Source organism: Lagopus leucura, unplaced genomic scaffold, assembly GCF_019238085.1.
Source record: "Lagopus leucura isolate 7727_CA_CO unplaced genomic scaffold, USGS_WTPT01 130-3_obj-0_obj, whole genome shotgun sequence".
NCBI lineage: Eukaryota > Metazoa > Chordata > Aves > Galliformes > Phasianidae > Lagopus > Lagopus leucura.
The window spans coordinates 57067-75937 of NW_024968231.1; the positions used below are offsets into that span (position 1 = coordinate 57067).

General features: G+C 49.0%; 1 protein-coding gene across 1 annotated transcript; it reads right to left on the minus strand.

Annotated features, from left to right (window-relative positions):
• Positions 1 to 18700, minus strand: DNAJC5 (DnaJ heat shock protein family (Hsp40) member C5). The gene is made up of 6 exons (XM_042894359.1): positions 18650 to 18700; positions 12115 to 12182; positions 8925 to 9060; positions 6359 to 6572; positions 6074 to 6245; positions 1 to 5497 (listed from the first exon to the last, which is right to left on the minus strand). The coding sequence occupies exons 3-6, from the start codon at positions 9029 to 9031 to the stop codon at positions 5394 to 5396; spliced, it is 597 nt and encodes a 198-aa protein (XP_042750293.1). The 5' UTR covers positions 9032 to 9060; positions 12115 to 12182; positions 18650 to 18700; the 3' UTR covers positions 1 to 5393.
• Positions 18701 to 18871: the final 171 nt, after the last annotated feature.

The window sequence follows — 18871 nt, forward strand, 5'->3', positions numbered from 1 at the left end:
GCACCCAGCTGTGCCTCTGCACAGATCACCACCTAGCTTCAGTTTTATGCTGTGCAACAGCTCCAAGTCCTACAGATCCCACCTGTGAGCACTACAGACTGAGCCTACAGACCACGCTGCGCCAACGCTCACGTCTCCATGCACCCCAACAAAGAGGGAAGGCTGCTTTTCCCTCTCCAAGCAGGCAGCTCTCCCATTTGTACCACCTGTTTATTTATACAACAGGAGCCTTCCATCACTTCCCCCATCAGTCACAGATCCCATCTGGTTTTCCCTGCAGCTGAAAGGTGGAAGCACAGCTCCGGACGCACAGAACCTGTCTGCCTGTGAGAAGGACTTGGGGCCAAATTCAGTGTTTTACCATCACAGAAAAACAGCAGCAAGGCCTGGGTGCACACCTGGTGTATAAACATGTACATATGTGCATATATACATACATACACACACGATGCTGCAATCCAAAACCTACAGCACAGCTTTGTGAGCCGACTCGCACTTGGTGAGTACGACGCGCTGACAACTGGAAGAGGAAAGAACCCGGTGCAGTTACCTCCAGAGATGGATCTCTCAACCGCTTTTCAAACACCCCACACACCAGCAGCACGAGCCAAAGCTCTTCCAGTGTCGCCCCTGGGTTTCAGCTCCTTCCCTACAGCAAAGCCAGAACGGTGAAGCCCAGCTCCTGTCAAGCAGGCCGGGGCTGAGGGACGTTGGCAGAGCTCAGATGTCGCCCCGTTTGGAAGCCATCGCTGTACAGCATGGTAAGCAACTGCTACAGACCACGAGAACACACCCACATTGCTGGTGGGGGGGGAAAGAGAGCAGAGAAGACAACAGCACTCAAAGAAGAATGGCCATGTTATAGAAGAGCTTCCTCTACACATGCACATATACATAAAACCACCAGAAGTCGCCAGCGTCTATCCTTGAAACAAGGAAATCCACTGCTCACGTTAACGTTGGCATCTTATTTTCAAACACAAGTTTGTCTTCCAGATGTATGGCATTTGGCTTGTGCAAACATAAAAGACAGACAGCTTCCCCAGCAGTTCCCTCTGGCACAGAACACATCCTTCTGGAATGCAAGGAGCATTTCGGTCCCAGCACTGAAGCTCTGAGCACAGCGCATGGAGCAGAACAGGTCCTGCAGGACTTGGGCACTGACAACTCCTGCCGCTGTGTCAGCTAAGAGTTACACTTCTTCCAGGGCATTATAAGCAGCTGTTGGTGTAGCAGAACACTACTAGATGATTTCCACTATAATACAGAGAAGCAGCACCAAACGAGGAAGCAAGTTAAGCTTACACCAACCTTACACTGCACACAGTGGTACTGGGGTTACGTACCAGCGCTCAGATTCTAGGATTAATGCACAGAGACAGCATCTGGAATTAAGAACACGAGGCAGGGGCTGCCCAGTGCCACCAGTCCTGAACCTCCTGTTCAACATCACGTCCAGTTGCAGTGAGTGAGGAGAACCACAGCACCGACACGTCCTAAAGGAGCCCGAAATGTCAGTGACACCAAAGGGCACCGGAGAGACCGTGGGCACCAAGTACGTGAGAACAGAGCAGCTCTCCTGGAGCCCAGTGCTCTGAGACACAGCCTGAAGAAGCACGCGTAGGTCCCTCTACACCACAAGACTTTAAGAATGGGACAGGAATGTATTTTCTGCCAGGCTCCCACCTGTGGACACCCCCATGTGCATTTATGGGCTCCGACACAGAGGGCTGGGAGAAGCCACCCATCCCACAGCACTGCTGCAGGGCAGCTGCTCACACCTCCTCCACACGGCTGCAGGCTGTGTGCAGCCCAGCCCTGCCCAGCATCACACATTACCAACACGATGAGCACTAATATCTAAAGCAGTTTAAAAATATTACAAATTTAAAAGTAAGACTAAAAAGGGAACGTGGCTAGAAAACATCACTGCGTGGTATCAGCAGAAATCTACACCGGATCGGACGCCACTGAGGTTCACTTCAGTTTATATACAGATAAATAATTCAGAATATCCTACACACGTCACTAACTCAATGAAATTGGCATCTAATGCCCTTTGTTTGCTTCAAGTGAGAGTGCAGCTGGGCATCCCCAGCCAGAGCAGCAGCTCCCTCTCCTCCTGGGCCCTGCAGCCTTGCAGAGGGGCTCCTGGGGGCCGTCCTGCACGAGGAGGAGCCGCAGGGCAGTGCCAGGAAAAGTGCTGCCAAGTGGTTCTGTGCACTGGGAGGAGGTTGGGCTGCTGACACGGAGGTCTCAGGCAACTCATAAAACAAAACAAACGACAAACTAACAGGAATGCGACCTACAACAACAACAGAAATCGAAGCTCAAGTTTTAATTCTGGCAACAGGCTGAGCAGAGAGTGGCAGCGCTCAGGTGGAGCTTTGGAAGGAACCATCCTGTGTCCGAGCAGTGAGCAGGGCTTGGTGCCCGCCAGGCTCTGCTGCTTTGCATCTGGCAGCTCCACCAGCCCACACCCCGAGCCACACCACATTTGTTCACCATTATTTCCAGCACAACTTTGTCTTCACTGGGATTAACTTTTGGCCATTTTGAAGTGCAACTCACGTTAGAGCCCGGGATGCTCTTATATCTTATCTACAGCAACACAACCAAGCAGGCATTCACCCATCCCTTATACAGTTCAGGAAGAAGCGCATTAATAACTTTAAACTCAGAGGGTAACGTGGGCAAACAAACCATTTCAAAAGAATCACCTACAAATGTGTTTTCTCCTCATTCCCCTGCGCAGCTCCCCTTGGAGCGCCCAGCACATCATGCTGGCACTAACAGGACAGGCCTCCCTTGCCGTTCACACACCACCCACAGAACAGCTGAAAGGAAGGCAGCAGCTCTTACAGAACTCCAACAGCCCCTTATCCTGGGTATCACCTTTTTCAAGCAGTGCAAAACACGGACAAAGGTGTCACCTCAGCCTCCACATGGCAGCTCTGCTGTCAGCAGTCCCACACAGCTGGTCTGTGCTGCACACCTGGATGGACACAGGGAGCATTACACAGCACACAGGGTTAACTTCCTCCTGCTCGTTCTACCCACCCAACCTCACCAACATGCTCATTTACACGGCCTCAAAGCACTGCCAGCTCCGTTACCAACAACGTGAAGTGACCCATGCAGCCTCTAAGGGCAATTTTAGCCAGTCAGCTCTGAGGGAGGAAGCCTGCAGATGGCTGTGCAGCTCAATATTGAGATGTGGCACCAGGCAAAGCCTACAAGGACAGCCAATGTGATGCTATTCAAGCTTTAAAACTGCTTTCCTTTTTAAGGGGTCAAACAAAAGCTTTAATTAAATAATGACCTCGAGCCAAATAATGCACTGCTGTCCTCAAGGCCACCCAGAGAGAGATTCTGAGTTAGAAGCATCTTCCAGTAATCCTCAGCATTTCAGGACAGAAGGACTACCAGCAAGGAAGGAATCACTAACAAGTGTGCTGCTTCAATCTAGTCAGTAAATTAGGAGTGTTTGGAATCTTTGGAACCTGACGTGGCACCAAAAGCATCCCTTATCTGCAGCAGGCTGACAGGCAGGCAATAAACGTGCTGGTACCCAAGCACACACCTCACAGTGCTCGTGTGCCTTCATGTCACACTTGCTGTGCCCTGCCATGTGCAGCTCATGCAGAGATGGAATGAAAATCTGTTCAGGATGGTTCTCTGGCAGCAGATCCCCCCCTTGTTTCCTGGCTGTTTCCTACAGACTGTCAGAGCTCTTTGCCCCCCTTCCCAAGTAACACCTGTATCTTGTAAAAGAGCAGCATGAAAGACCTCAAATGAAACCTGGGATGGAAGGCTGTGAAAAGCCTCTCCACAGAGACAGGTGACCAACAGGGGAGGGGAGATGGAGGTACAAAGGACAGGAGAGGCATTGTGATAGAAAACAGATAGACGTGATAGATCAAGGTAAGGAGAAGGCAATTAACTGCTAATCATGCCATGTGTAAGCTTACGAGTTGCTGTTCCAGATCCCGACCCCGTATCATTCAAACCAAGGTTATTAATAACAAAATATGCCAGCAATTCAGCAGCTAAAATGCCTATTTAACAGTTAAATCCCAATGAACAGCTGTTTCAAAAGCAGTATTCAAACACGATTTGGCTTCAAAATAGCTCAGGAAACTTTTCAATCGTTTCCCCACCGTTGTTCTGAGGGAAAGAAGAACACTGGTGTAAACAAGTCTAAAGGTAAGACAATGTGCAAATCATACAATAGCAACATAAAAAGTGTTTTGTTCTTAAAAAGCCATTTCAGTACTCCACAGAGATGCTCATGAGAAAATTAAAGGGCTAACATACTACAACAACCTTAAAGAACACCACAGGACACCCCACCTGTCTATCAGTATCTCAGATTGTTAGACAAAAATTAAAACCACAGCAATTATTAACGTTTATGCTGTCACCTACTGCCTGTGTTCTATTCACCTGCTAGTGAAAACCAATTAACCAGTTCCACTTTAACATTCTCACGCAGTCAAAGAAGCTGCACTATTTGGTGTGTAGCATTTCAGGAAAAGGACTGAACTCAAACCAGAACAGCATTGTGCTTGAAGTCCCACTGTCACCACCACTAAACCCATTCACAGCTGCCTTTGTGACAAACCACGCTTTGTGGTCACACCATCACTGCAGATAACCCTCGTGCAGAAAGAGCTGCTGATCAGTTTAATGGTTCCAAGAAACTCTCCCTCCTTGTTTCTCAAGGTGCATTCATTGAAGCTGTAAACCAGCATTAAAAGAGAATTCTAGCTTTGCAGGACTGGCATTTTTTGGTTCTTGGCTTTGTAAACTTGCTTCGTTAGCAATGCAGAAATAGAAGAAGGAATAGGATAATTGGCTTGTTGCACCCAAATACAAATCATGGACTTTCTTTTCAGGGTCTTTGACAGCTTGGCTGTATGAAAGTATGGTGGCTCCTGTGAAACTTGAAGTCTCATTTTAGGCCAGTACCACTGCTTAAAATGCAGAATGTCTCCATCACACGTACTGTGACAACTCAATACATTACACCACAGACATTTAACAGAACTCCATACATGCTATTAAAAAAAAAAAAAGAAAAAAAAGAAAAAAAACAACCAAAAAAAAAAACAAGGGAAGAGAAAGGAAACGTCAGACCGTAGCTAAACTGCTTTACATACTGCATGCTACAGCACTTCAGGTATCATGGAGATACGACACTGAAAGGTGACAAAAGGCTGAAGGGATTACAAAATACTTTCAGCAGGTTGGAAAGCTGCCTTCTAACTGTGGCAGAATTTTTCCCCCTCCCCATTCTCTACTTCTAATGTTCATGATTCTAGTGTTGAGTTGGCCATGTATTTTTTTTTTTTTTTCTTTTTAATCCGTTCTAATTACAGTGTTTCCTTAACTTAATTAAATCCATCAGTGTGGTAGCTAGGGTGAGAGTCAGCTGTGAGCTGGGTTGTCTCTGTGGCTGATGCTGGCTGTATCACAATAGGTGCGTCTGAGGCCTCTGAAAAGCAAAGACAAAAGGCTTAGTATGCCAAGGCAGAGGGAAAAAAAGCAGTGCTGTGTGCTTTGGTAAGCATAAGGTACCTCCCTCTGCAATGCTTTGATAACACCATTGTCAGGGGGTGAGCAACTGCACCCTGCATAAGCTGTGCTTATTCCCACTGTCCTTATTGTTTCTTTTCTTTTTCTCCCCTTTTTCTTTCTTATTAACCCATCCTTATCTCAACCTTGGGCTCTCCAATTCTCCCCGCCCCCCCCCCCCCCATTCTACTGTGGTGGGAGCGAGCAAATGGCTGCAAAGCATTTACCTGCAGCTGGGTTAAACCACAACACCCATTTCCCTGAAGCTGACCTCACCAGGTTCAGTGGAGTTTTCAGCAACTGAATTTCTGGTGCCAGTTACCCACACAACTGTTTCAACTCTTGTGCTACAGTGACTCCCCCTCAGGGACCCGTGCTGATCTGCCTACAGAACAGGCACTGCTCCTCACACAGCACCCTGAGCCCCCAGTCAGGGACTGACACACTGAACACCAGAGGTTTACAGTCCTACAAACCTCGCAGCTGCACTGCTTACCCCTTTCATCTGACTGCAACTGTGCCTCCAAGTCCTCTGGAGAGACGTAGTATTCCTGCTCCTCGCCTTCAGGAGGTTTAGGTTTACACTTCCCACAGCAGCAATTACAGCAGCAACACAGACAGCAGCAGCAGTAGCAGCCTGTGATGAGCCCACAGAACACAAACAAGGCCTGCAGGAGACAGAAAGCAAATTCCCCAAGTGAGAACAAACAGTTTTCAAACGGAGCCCTTGAAGCATTTGAAATGCCAATCCAGAACCATTTCTCTTTGTGCTTCAATTTACCTTTGCCCACCAGCTAGACAGCACGAAGTACGTGTTCACATTTTCTTCTCCAAACTGCTCTGCTACATACAGACCCAGGGAGCCATATTTATCATAAATGTTCCTCTTTGTCGCATCGGTCAATATTGCATGTGCATTATTGATCTCTTTAAATTTTTCTGCTGCCTCTGGATTATCAGGGTTTTTATCAGGATGGTATTTCAGTGCGAGTTTCCTGCCAAAAGCAAAAAAAGAGATTGTAGATTAGATGCTGGGATTTGGGTTCCTGGTTTCGTTTTGTTGGGTTTTTTTCAGTTCTGCTGCTTGTCACTGAAGGGAAACTTCCAAGTGCCAGCTGAGAATCTCTCTCCAAGGACAGTTTGTTCATTGCTCATTCACTTCCCTGTTGATTCCAAAATGCTACAGCACTGTCTAGCTTCACTCACAGGACTGACTTCAGAGTGTTGGACAGGATCCTTGGAAATCCAGTGAAAAAAATTAGGATACTGAAGACAAGAAGAAAGCACTTTGCCCCTCAGCTCCAGCGATTTCCACCAGCAAGTTTTGCTCCTGCTAAAGCAAAGGCCAAGCTAGCAGAAAAGAAACACACCACAAGTCTCAGATACAGCATCAAAGAACAAAGAGAAGCTACAACTCATCTACAGCATCTCAACACAAAAATAGAACAGAAGCACTTGTGGTTAATTCACCAGTTGCTTTGCAGGTACAAGGCACTTCAGTGCAAGGCTGGCTAGAACAGAACCAGCTTCAGGAAATCACAGTGTACCTCCCCACCTCATTCTACATCTCTTTCAACTACATGACAGCAGTTTGCAGTCCCCAGAGATCATTGAATACAGCACAAAAACTCAGATTAAGCACTGATAAATTTGCAAATTCAGACGCAGCCCAAGCAATAGAAGAAATCACTTCTGGCCAGGCATCTCCTGACTGCACGATTGCAGTTTGAGTCATTTGTGCTTCGAAGGAGAAAAATGATTCAGAATGATAGTTCTAATAGTTCTGCACCACCAAAAATGGCAGGTGACCAGCAGGGATGTACCAGCAGAGCCCCGTGTCCGACAGCCACACCGAGAGCCTGCAGACATTTGCACACCACAGCTCCTCAGGAGGGAAATATTCAGATAAATGTACAGTAAGGACTTGTGCAAGCATAGATTTGGGTGCACGCAAACACCACAGCACTCAAACAGTAAAGTGAGCTGCACTTGAAACATTTGTAGGCTGTAAATTATGCTGCTTGGGAAGATAACATTATTCAGGGCTGCCAAAGGTGCCACTGGATCGGAGAAGACTGAGATAACCAGTTTTCATAATTAGAGGGAGGGTATGTCAACTTAAAGAGGACCTAGCTACTACCAGGCTGTGATAGAGAAATACTTTTCATGTCACATTTCCTGCATACACACTGATCCCACAGGCCAGCAAAGGACATTCCAGATCAAATGGAACGAAAACAAGAAGTGGCCACTAAAAGAGCAGAAGAGGCAACAGGATTAGATGAAGCTCCAGGTGTGAATGAGGCAGCTCCTGAATCCCCCTTGAATCCAGCTGTGCCCTTCTCCCCTAGGAGAAAGTCTTCTAGGTTTCCCCCCCCATGAGGTGAAAGTGTTTTTCAGTCCATTGTGCTAGAAGATGATTGCCCCAAATGTGCACTGGAGGACTTGGAGAAGACACAGATAATTCTGGACCAATTTATTCATACGTTTCACTCAGTCATTGCTGGTGGCATAAAAAGTGGCTTTGAAAGGGAAAAGCTTTGGTAAACACTGAAGATTAAAACAAAACTTCTGAAAGGAGCAACCTCAAGTGAAGACGACTGCTGACACCTAGTGAGATGGGAAACACACTGCCACTGCCCAGGTAGTCCCAGCATGGCTGCAGCTCCCTCCTACAGCAAAGAACAGATTGCATGCAGGCAGGTTTGGAGGGAAGGTAGGAAGGAGGTGAGGATGGTTTGTTGTTCATTTAATTAATGGGGAACCGTTCCGTGTGACTAAGAAAAAGGGTTAAGAAAAAATGTTCTTTTAAAAATAACTCCACGGACATTTTCAAGATGTCAAAAGACATTTGGAACGTGGCTTTAGAAAAGAAATCACTGTTGATACCCAGTTTTCACTGTTATTTACATCTTTAATCTATACTTTGCTGTGCCAGAAGTCGAAATGATGGACAGAAGTACAGGACTGCCCACCTGTGGTCTCTAAACCACACGCAGAGCTGCACAACACAAAGGGAGAACTGAATTCTGGTGGCACTGCTATGGCTTTGTTCAATTTTATCTGAAGAGTTTTCAGAGCCACGCGGCACAGTGGAGAATTTCACCTGTTAAATCCCTGCTGTCATCTGCCCCAGCTCTGACACAAGATGCTGTCAGTGACAGTGACATGCAACTCCATGCAACTTCTGTTAAAGCAAACCACACGTTTCTCCTCCGTTTTCTCGCGTGCTTTTCTCACACAGATTTTAAATAAACCAACTGGAGCCTATATATAAACACCTCATCTGTTGAGCACCTCAAGATATTGGTTTTATTGGGTGATACTTGGAAGACTGGAAGCGTTACCTGTATGACTTTTTAATATCATCAGAAGTAGCATTCTTGTCCAGCCCCAGCACATGGTATAGTGACTCTCCAGAGGTAGACAGCGAGCGTTGCCTCTGGTCTGCCATCTTGGACTAACCTGAACAGAGAAATGTCCCTGCCAAAATAAGAAAGAAGAAAAAGATGAGATCAAGAAATGCTTAAACCAGAAAGAGCACAAGGCCTTGAACAAATCAGCCCTGAAACTGGAGGCTTTGGGGTAAGAAACTTATGTGAAAATTCACGTTTTAGGTCTTAATGGGCTTTGAAGAGAAAAGGCTTCTTAACACACGGGAAGTATAAAGGTTGCCAAAATATCAGGGAATTCTCAGCAAAAGCAACAGTTCCCAGCACAGGGCACACAGCCCAATCACTGCTGTATGTACTCAGCTCCACTCTTTAAAAAAAACAAACTCAAAATCAACAGCTGAGCTCCAGCTGTAAGGATCACACACACATCCCTGTTGCTACTGCACTGTCTTTCTCAGTCTCACTGTTATTCACTCCCAATAACACCTACATGAATAATGGACAACAGGCTGCTGTCAGGTGGAGCTGCCTTCTGCACTGCAGAGGTGAACTCAAAGTTCCAACTCCTTAACCTGGGCTTTTATTTGCATTCTCCATTGCATGCATTCCATACATTAAAAGAAAAACCACAACCACCTCCAAAAACCCAAATCTTATAACTGAAACCAGGCACAGCAGAATCTGTTAGCCAAAATCCAGCAGACCTAGGCCAATGCTGCTCTGAGAGAGAGAGAGAACACCTGGCTGCTTTGGGAGGAGGCAATCTCCCCTGTAACAACATCAAGTTGTGAACCAAACATTTAATATACATGCTAGATAAACCCTCCTGCTGGAACTTGACTTAACCTCCTGCTCTACAATCAGACATGCAAGACCCTCGAGGTGTCCCGAGCCATAGGCAGGCATGGTTATGTCCTCTAACATCCTTAGCAGCTTAGCATTTGCCATTCTTTAGCTGCAGAACTGCAGCAAGGATGAGCATTGGAGGGAAGACTATTGGCTATTTTTGGATTATGTCATTACAGTTAGCCCACACCAGATTATACAGACTTTGAAAAAGATATTTAAAGCACCAGACTTTTCTAATTTAACCCTTTATCTTATATAATAAAGCTAATAACTTCGGGTTTCAAAAGGCTAACCTCCAAGAGCTACCCTCAGACCTTGCTTGTTTCACTCCTCAGTTCTTTACATGCTCTCAGAGCACTGATACGCTTCACAAAAATACCAGTTCTGTTTCTGCCAACACACAGCTCTCATCCTTCTTGGACAGGGTGACCAAGGGGCACAGACAGGCAGCACAGCTCCCTGCTCATCTCCGAGCCTACCAGTAACTGCCCAGGTGTAGCAGCTTTAAATCACTTTAACACTGATACCTGCAGCCAGTTTCTTTCGCTGGAAGTGAAGTTCAGCACCTGCTGACCTTGTAAACTCTCATCTAATTTCCTTCGAGAAGTTATTCACAGCTCTGGTAAGTTTAATGAAATGCTATCTAATAAGGAAGCTGATTAATTAATAATGACGATAACAACACTGAAATACATGCAAAATCTGGAAGGCAAATAACGTCTTTTTCTTTTAACAACACAGCATAAAGCTACTGAAAACAACCCACAGAAGAGGAGAGGAAACTTACTAAGAAATAGGGCACCCACAGGAGGCATAGCCCTCAGGGAGCAGCTTCTCACACCAGCAGCCTCCCTGCCCCCTCTGCCTAAGCAGCCCCAGTGCTGAGGTCAAAGACTGCTGATCCTGACGTGGAGCTGGTAATCTACTAATCACAGTGCACAGCTGCCCTGCACTGCCTCTTGCACCCATGGCCAAAACCACCTCCCCTTCCTGACACCCATCCTGGGAATTCTCCCAGGCAGCTCCTGCCATACCCAGCAGCAACCAGCCCAGGGAAGCTTCTCCACCACCCCACCACGGTGCTACCTAGAAGTCTGTTGCTCCATTTAGGCCTAATGAGCTTCCTTCCTAGTCAGCCCAACATGCCCTGGGTGCACAGATGCTGCAGGTCACAGGTACAGTCCCTGTGTTCATTAATCAAACCTCCACCGTAAAACTGGGCCAATGGGTTTGGCAAAAACAAATTCAGCTCGATCCAGCTGTGTCTGTCAGTCTGCAGGCTGCCTGTCAAGAATAAAGGGAGACACAGGAGTAACATTTCCTACCGCTGCAGTTTTTAATCACTTCCATCTGAGAAGTTCAGGGTACCTGGGGGGGTCAGTGCAATGGGATGCCTGCATTTTTAGTGCCAGAATGAAAAGGGCACAGGCAGAAGAACAGAAGACAAGGTGCTAACTGGAATTCATCTGGGAAACTTGTTATTTAAAGGAACAGAATGGTCTTATTACAATGAAGGTAACCTTTGGCTCTTCAAACATGGAACAGGATTAGAAACACAATAAAGCTGCAAGCTTTCTGCATTCAGAACACTCCATAAAACAGGATATTACCTGTCCCACTGCTTCCACAAGTGGCTCTCAATCACAGCACCATAAGCTGCTCTGTGTTTTTAAGGAGGGCTGCATCCAGTAACAAACCATCTGCTGTATGCTCTAAGCAAGCAGGATTCCCTCAAGAGGTTTCTCTCAGAAGGCTCTGAAGAAAGGTAATCCCCCGGATTAAACAGCAGCTTTTAACCATCTGTGTACCAGCACAGCCTGCATCAGCCAACTGTAACAGCAAACACACCTGCTGGCAGCACAGCCACAACGGGGTCATCGGTGCCATCTCAACAGAGAGATTTAGGTTAGGCCTGACTGGTGATCTGAAAACTGGCCTTAGCATCTGACAGACATCAGTGGTAAGCTGGGCCCTTTTATAACCTGAGTTTAAGTAAGAAAAATAGCAAACTGCAATGACAGCAAAGAGAAATGGGAAGTTCCCTGCCATTCTAGGGAATTAATACTCACAGAACATCCAGTCCTGTGACATCACAGAGCATCCAGTGAGCGCCAGCACCAAGGATGACAGCAGGTCAGGCAGCCAAAGGCAGGACTAAAACTTTTAATTTTGGCTTCGTGAGCAGAGAGAATTCTCTAAGAAACTTTGAGTGTTGTTTCCTCAGCATTACACTGCATGTAAATAAGTGGGCTTTATTTTTAAGCTATAAGAAATCCAAAACTACAGCACTCACCTGGTACCTAGTTTGCCTATTCTAAGACAAGCAGTAGCTGCCTCCACACCCCTCTGGAACAGGATCTCCTACAAAAGACAGAACAAAAATAAATCACTTTTTCACTAACTCCTGCTGAGGACCTGTAGCAAAGTTGTCATCATCCCATCAGTTGAACTTAAAGCAGATCAGCACTGAGGCCATCAGGTTATGGGAGCTGTTACAGGCTCACAGCACGGTCAGCTGGCAGCAGGGAGCACATCCTGAGCTCTGTGCACCGCCAGGATGCTCGCAATCACACACTGCCCTGTGACACAAGTCCCAAATAAAGTCAAGATTATTTCTGTTGCCCAAAATGCTTTGTAGTAAATCTCCATGGTGGCACATAGTCAGACGTGATGGGCTGTCAGATGAAGGTACAAATACTTTAAGGTGCAGACCCAGGGGCTGCGTGTTCTATCTGTAGCTTCAGCCTCCGTTCCCAAGCCTCCTACTACACCAAAGACAAACACACAGCTAAAACGAGGCAGCTCTGAGCACAGAAACCATAACAACTGCTATCTGCTCCAGACTCCAGCCTTCTGCACCTTAGGCATTGGTGAAATAGCTGTACTTAAAACAAGAGAAGTGTGTTTTTTAAGTCTCAGTAATCTGTAATGTTGTTAGAGAGAGACTGCTAAAGGAGCTTAGCTGATGTGAGGGACTGCAAGCTGCAGCTGAAGAACCAAGTCTCACTTTAGCATACAAGGAATGGAACCGGAGAGGATCCAGCAGCACAAAGCAGCAGGCAGCCCTTCCAGTGGTTGAGGCACAGCTGCACCAATTGCTGCAGGACGCGTGCAGGTAAGAGGAGAAATGATCTACAAACCATCGATTCCTTGTGTAATCCCTGCCTCTTACATGTGAGGATCAGAAGAAAAGAGGAAAGAAGGCTGACTTATCAGCCGACAGACAGGAAGGCCACCTGAACACAAACTGAGATCAGCAATGGATTGAAGGCACGGCAAGAAGGGTTGTCACACAAACGAAGGGACACGCTCGGGAAAGTTGCCTGTTGTTCCAAGTGTCTCATTGCCCCAGAACCAGCTCCTCTAACCTCATCTGTCCCACAGATTTGGATGCGAGTCAGACAGTTGCTTCTCCTTACAGCAGTGAGCCATCACTCAGACCTGAACGCCTGCCTCTGTCTGCTCCCACCTCTCCCAGAGCTGCTATTATCCAACCATCTCGGGACAGAACTGCCAGCCCCCAGCCCCACACCTTACGCACACTTACAGGTAATTAAAGAATAACATCTAAAGCTGCTCACCACGCCATACCACAGCCAGCTGCAGATGGCCCCTTCTGGCAGCAAGCCCCACCTCCCCACTGCCTGAGCAGGGACAGCATCCACCCTTAACAACCCTGGGGCTACACTGAAACTTGTAACAAACTTAAGGGCAGTGATACCAGTCTTGTTCCCCTAATTAGCTTAGCAGATTAAAATTCAGCCGTGCAAGTCTGAGGGCAGACCTGTTACAAAAACCTGTGACCTTGTACTTACACAAGAGTGAGTTCCAAACACCCTCATGAATCGTTTCCACACCAAAGCATCAGATTCCCATCTTTCATCCCCCCTCCTCACCTACAGTCATTACTCCTTATTTGATTCTTTGTGCCTTCCCTACTTGGGGTTCCTTTGGCAAAACATTATTGTTTATGGCACTACAGTTGTTTATATGGCAGCGTGCAAGTGTCACAATCCACACATGGCTATATAGAAAACAACTGCATCTTACTCAGCTGTGTTAAAGTCTAAGGGAAACCAGCAGTTCTGCCTGCCCACCTTCTCATCACCCTTGCTTCTCTATTAAAAAACCTCTGCAGTGCTTTGAATCACCGACTTCTCATCGCATGCGAGTGCGCTGCAACCCACAGGGCAAAGCACTGCTCGCTGCTGGGGGAGCCATGCCAAAGGCACTGCTCTCCTACAAACAGCAGCACCTGATCTTCGTGGCCTTTTCCAGCCTTACTGACTGTGGTCACACTGATCCGATGACTCTGCTGCTGTCGTTCATGGGGGCAGATGGAGGGGCGCCATGGGAGCAGGTGAGCACGGCGTGAGCAGGGACCAACATTATCCCACAACCACTCCAACCAAACACACCAACCTTCCTATAAAAAGTGACAAATAAAAACACAGACAAAGCAGAAGCAGACAGCAGAACATACACAGCTGAGCTCCCAGATCCAACCACCCCCAGCCATGGCACTCGCAAGAGCAGCTGGAGTGCCTCTGCACAGCACCAGGAACCAATGGAAGCACTCTCTGAAGTTGGATCCCATTTTTTCCTCCTTTGCAGGTAACTACACCATCTCCCTTCCCCATCTAGACAGAAAGAAAGCAGCTTAATTTCTCTCCACGCACTTTTATCTCATGCATCCAACGGGGCCTTCCCTGCCCAAGGAGAGGAGTGCCTGTCACACGTACCCCCAAGCTGTGAGCGCTTCCATCCCAAAGGCTTTGCCTTTAGCCAAGTGGAAAGATCAAGCACCTCCTCCTGCCAGCTGCACTTCACCTCTTCTGCTGGTGCACGGGGAGGAGATGCCATCGTTTCCCCATTTCACTTCTCAAAGAAGCTGCCAAGAGAAATGGATGTGCTCATGTCACCCTGTGACAAGCAGAAAGCACAGGCCTTCTTTATTAGACCAATGAAACAAAGGCAAAGAAGCACCGTGGCTGCGCCATCTTCCAGAGTTAGACATGAAAACCTTAAGGCCCCTTCCAACTGAAGGCAGTTAGTGATTCTATCACCATAAAGGAGGTTAAGAAAAGATTTTTGTTATGAAACCTGAACTGCCCAGCGCTGCCTCCACAACCCAAACTTCTACATAGTGCCATGGCTGGAAAACACAGCGCCATTCCTTCCCTGGAGACACCTGGTTGGTGCTGGGGGGGCACCTCATAATGCAGATCTGTGCCAGTCTGTGCTCAGCTCGCTGCCTCTGCTGGGTTCATCTGGCTCCAAAACGAAGCCCAGCGGTTGGCCAAGAGGCCTTCATCTGAATGGACACTTTCTCATGGGGGATAAACTCGTTGGTATTTTCTAATTATACAGAGCCATTTCATCAACTACAAGATTTATTTTACACTACCTCCCTCCTACAGGCAGCGTGCTGATGGCTCCTGCTGTTATCTCACCCTGCAAACATCCCATCCGCAATCCATGAGATGAGCCATGTCCTCACAGCCCCACTCAGCCTAGCCTATATAAATAAAGACACGAGCCCATCATTTAGGAATAATAAGGGAACTGAGAGGTGCTTGTTCTGCCCATTCCCCCTACCTGGCTGTGACAACAGCAGCAAGGCTCTGTGGCCTCATCCTGCACAGCCAGCATGCAAGGAAAAGCCCCTCCTACATAGAGCATAGATGCACCTACAGTGGTGCAAATGGGATTATAAGCACAGCACCTAAACATGCATGCATGTTATAAACTTTTTTTTTTCCCCACCTGAAGGAACAGAGCAAAGCCAGGAACCTGCCTGCTTTCTGTAGCTGATGCTTCAGCTCCGTGGTGCTGAGTGCTGTTCAAGCAGTGCTGTCCTCACAGTGCAGTGGTTAAGCTCTCCCAGTCCTTACAGGGTTACCATTAAACAGCAGTTTGTACACCCATGCGTTACAGCAGCCTCATAACAGCAAGGAAGGAAGAGTGGAAATCACATCACTGGGAGATAATTCTTAACAGCAAGAGGCTTTGTGCAGAAGATGCCAACGGCACGAAGTCACGGGAAGAAGAGTGGTTGTAAGATAAGGGGCAGGAAATGGGGCAGAGGGATTTGCACCTACAGCACAGCTGGAGGAGACACCGGGTGCAGCATCCGAGGGGCTCTGTGCAGCTGTCATCCCACTGCAGGGCCAGGAGCAGACATGGGGCTGCCCCCATCGCCGTCCTGTCCCACAAACCACGCCGTGTGCTTGGGTAGCTGCAGCCGTTCACCTCTGCTGATTCCATCTGTGTGGCTTTTGTAAGTTAGCAAACAGTGTGTGGAGCAATTTCTGAGCGCTGTGGGGATGAACTCAGGGCGTGCAGAAATCAGGAACTTTGGCAGGCTAGAAAGAAGACTGAGGGGGGTGGTTATTACAGAGAAGTGATATCTCCTATTGCCCAGGCTGAACGTTTCTGCGCTTCGTGCCACTCAGTGCTCAGCGTCTGTCAAACTGAACGCATCATCTTTTCCCAGCAGTAACTTTGGGGCCTCCTAAAAGAACCCATGTGTTGCACCGAGCCCCCAGGATCAGCAGATCAACGTTCTGAAGAAGAGACGCGGTTTGTCACCCGATTCTCTTCCACCACTCAGCCCCATAACGTGCTGCAGTCACACCTGGCCGAGCTGCAGCCTCCCCTGTCACAGACACAGGCAGGTTGGTGTCGAAAGGAAAGCAGCCCTGTAGCTCAGGAGGAGCAAACTGGGAGCAAACCTGGAGCAGCCAAGCCTTGCACTGCGTGCCATGCACTCAGACGGTGGCACAGAAACAATATGAGATCACAAAATATTTCTGAGCATAAACACAATTGCTGAAATATGACTGCCATCACAGTAACAGAAAGTCCTGTAAGAGGAGCAACGACAGATGGAAGGGAAAAGAGTATTTTCATTTGAAATACAGCCAAAATTTCAAAGACTCGGAAAGGGGAAAACAAACAGAGCTGTGCAGGTTTCTACTTTTTGTGCCCTCAGATTATCACTGAGCTCTGGACCTGACTGGGGTTTTTATTGCTGCTCTGGACCTACTGCCTGCAGTTCTTCAGCACAACACAGCAACAATTTAGGAGCAAAAAGACAGTGCTGCAGCATCTCTGCTTCCACTGAAATGCCATGGATGACACTAAGGAGGGAGGCAAGGAAACAAACTCCTTTTTGTTTGCAGAGCGTCTCACCTCCCAGCACTGAGTTATCCCAGAGCAGACCCTGCAACGCCAGCACTGCCAGAAGTTGTCCTGAAGTCCTTTGGGCACCACAGGAAAATTGCTCTTTCAGTCCACTCTGCAATCAATTTCTCTTCCAGTCCAACCTGGGCAATCCCTCTCTTTCCTCCCTCCCAACGCGCACCGTACTTAAATTATTAGAAGCAATTCATTAGTGCAATTGAATTTGGCACCTATTCCTCAGCCACCTTATGCAGGACCTGACCCGTTTTCTACCAGAAGCCAACAGCAAGGCCCAGCCCAAAACCAACAGCTGCCATAAAACTTCCCAATCCTTGTGCTGGAACTGCAGCTGGTGCGATGCTCCCAGACACAAGTGGCCAACAGGACCCACATGAGGACATCAGAACCGCTGCACACCAGTGCACTGCATGCACGAACACATGGCCTTCTGACAGCTGTACTGCAGAGAGCGGCTATTCAGCACACCCAGCAGCATCTCCCACATTAACACCTCCATAAAAGCAAACCCAGAGATAACACTGCCTGCTTTGCTGCTCAGGTCCGGCCCTCACCTCGCTTCCCAAGCAGGAAGCTCCACGGCATCGTGCTGCACCCAGCAATGAAGTCAGCAGCATTGTGTCAGCCAGCAGAGAGGTGTCGATGAGGGATGAGCACAAAGGCAGAGCGCTGCCTCATCCCTCTGCTGCTCCCGGTTCTATGGTGCATCCCCACAGCATCCTGACCGGAATCCTTAATTCCAACACCGCCCAAATAAAGGGAATTATGCTGCATCCGCAGCTTTCTGACTGGAAAGGCTTTCTGGCAATACGTCATTCGTTAATGGCATCGTCACCAAGCAGTCACAAATTACATGTAAAACATCACAGGGAACCACGTAAGGAAGGGGAAGCACAGAGATCCCCCGAGCGATCCTCGATCGCTGCTCACCCGTAACACAAACACTCTGCATTCAGAATTCACCTCTCCAGACCCTCGGCTGTGTTCTGGGGGGTCTCTGCAGCCCCACACCCCAACGCCGCCGCTTCCCCAGCAAAGCAACGCGCGCGCAGGCAGCGGGAGGACGGGATTTCCACCCCCCCGAACACGAGGTTCCCACGGAAAGAGCCACGACGCCCGTAACGATGATGCTTTTTTTCCCCAGCCCCGCATAACGAAGGGATGCTTCACTAATCGCGGCGGCTCGCTGCCCCCCGGGACACCCCGGCCCATCACGGAGCGGCAGCACGGAGATGCACTGCCAACATCCCACCGGGCCCCGCCGCTGCCCGCCCGCCCGCCTCCCCCAGCCCCCAGCCATCCCCGTTCCGTCACAGCCCCTTCAGGCCGCTTCCCCTCAGCCCCACGGCCTCCATTCATCCCCGCGCAGCCCGGGGCTGTTCCCGCTCGCTCCCTCAGCCCCACGGCGGCCCTTCGAGGCTCCGTCCCCCCCCCGGCCCCACAGCCTCTATTGAAATCCCATCCTCCTCGGCCCCGCACAGCCCTTCAGGCCCCACCTCCCCGGGGCACAGCCTCCGTTTGGGCCTCAGCCCCGCGCCCGTACAGCTTACGCCTCAACCCCCCCCTCCCCCACCTCGGGTCGGGCCCAGCGCTACGAAGCGAGGCCCGATCGGCCCGGCGCTCACCTGCGCCCCGCGGAAGGGCGGACGGGCGGGCAGCTGGGGCCGCGCAGCCCCGGGGGGGGGGCGGGGCAGGACACGGCCCGGCGGCTGCGGCTGGCGGCGCAGCGCCCAAAGCGCTCCGCAGCACCGGGACCCGGCGACGCTGAGCACGGGCGGGCGGGCGGGGGAGGGGCCTGCGCGGCGCGCAGCGTGTACGGCGCCTGCGCGCGCTGCCCCGCCCACTTG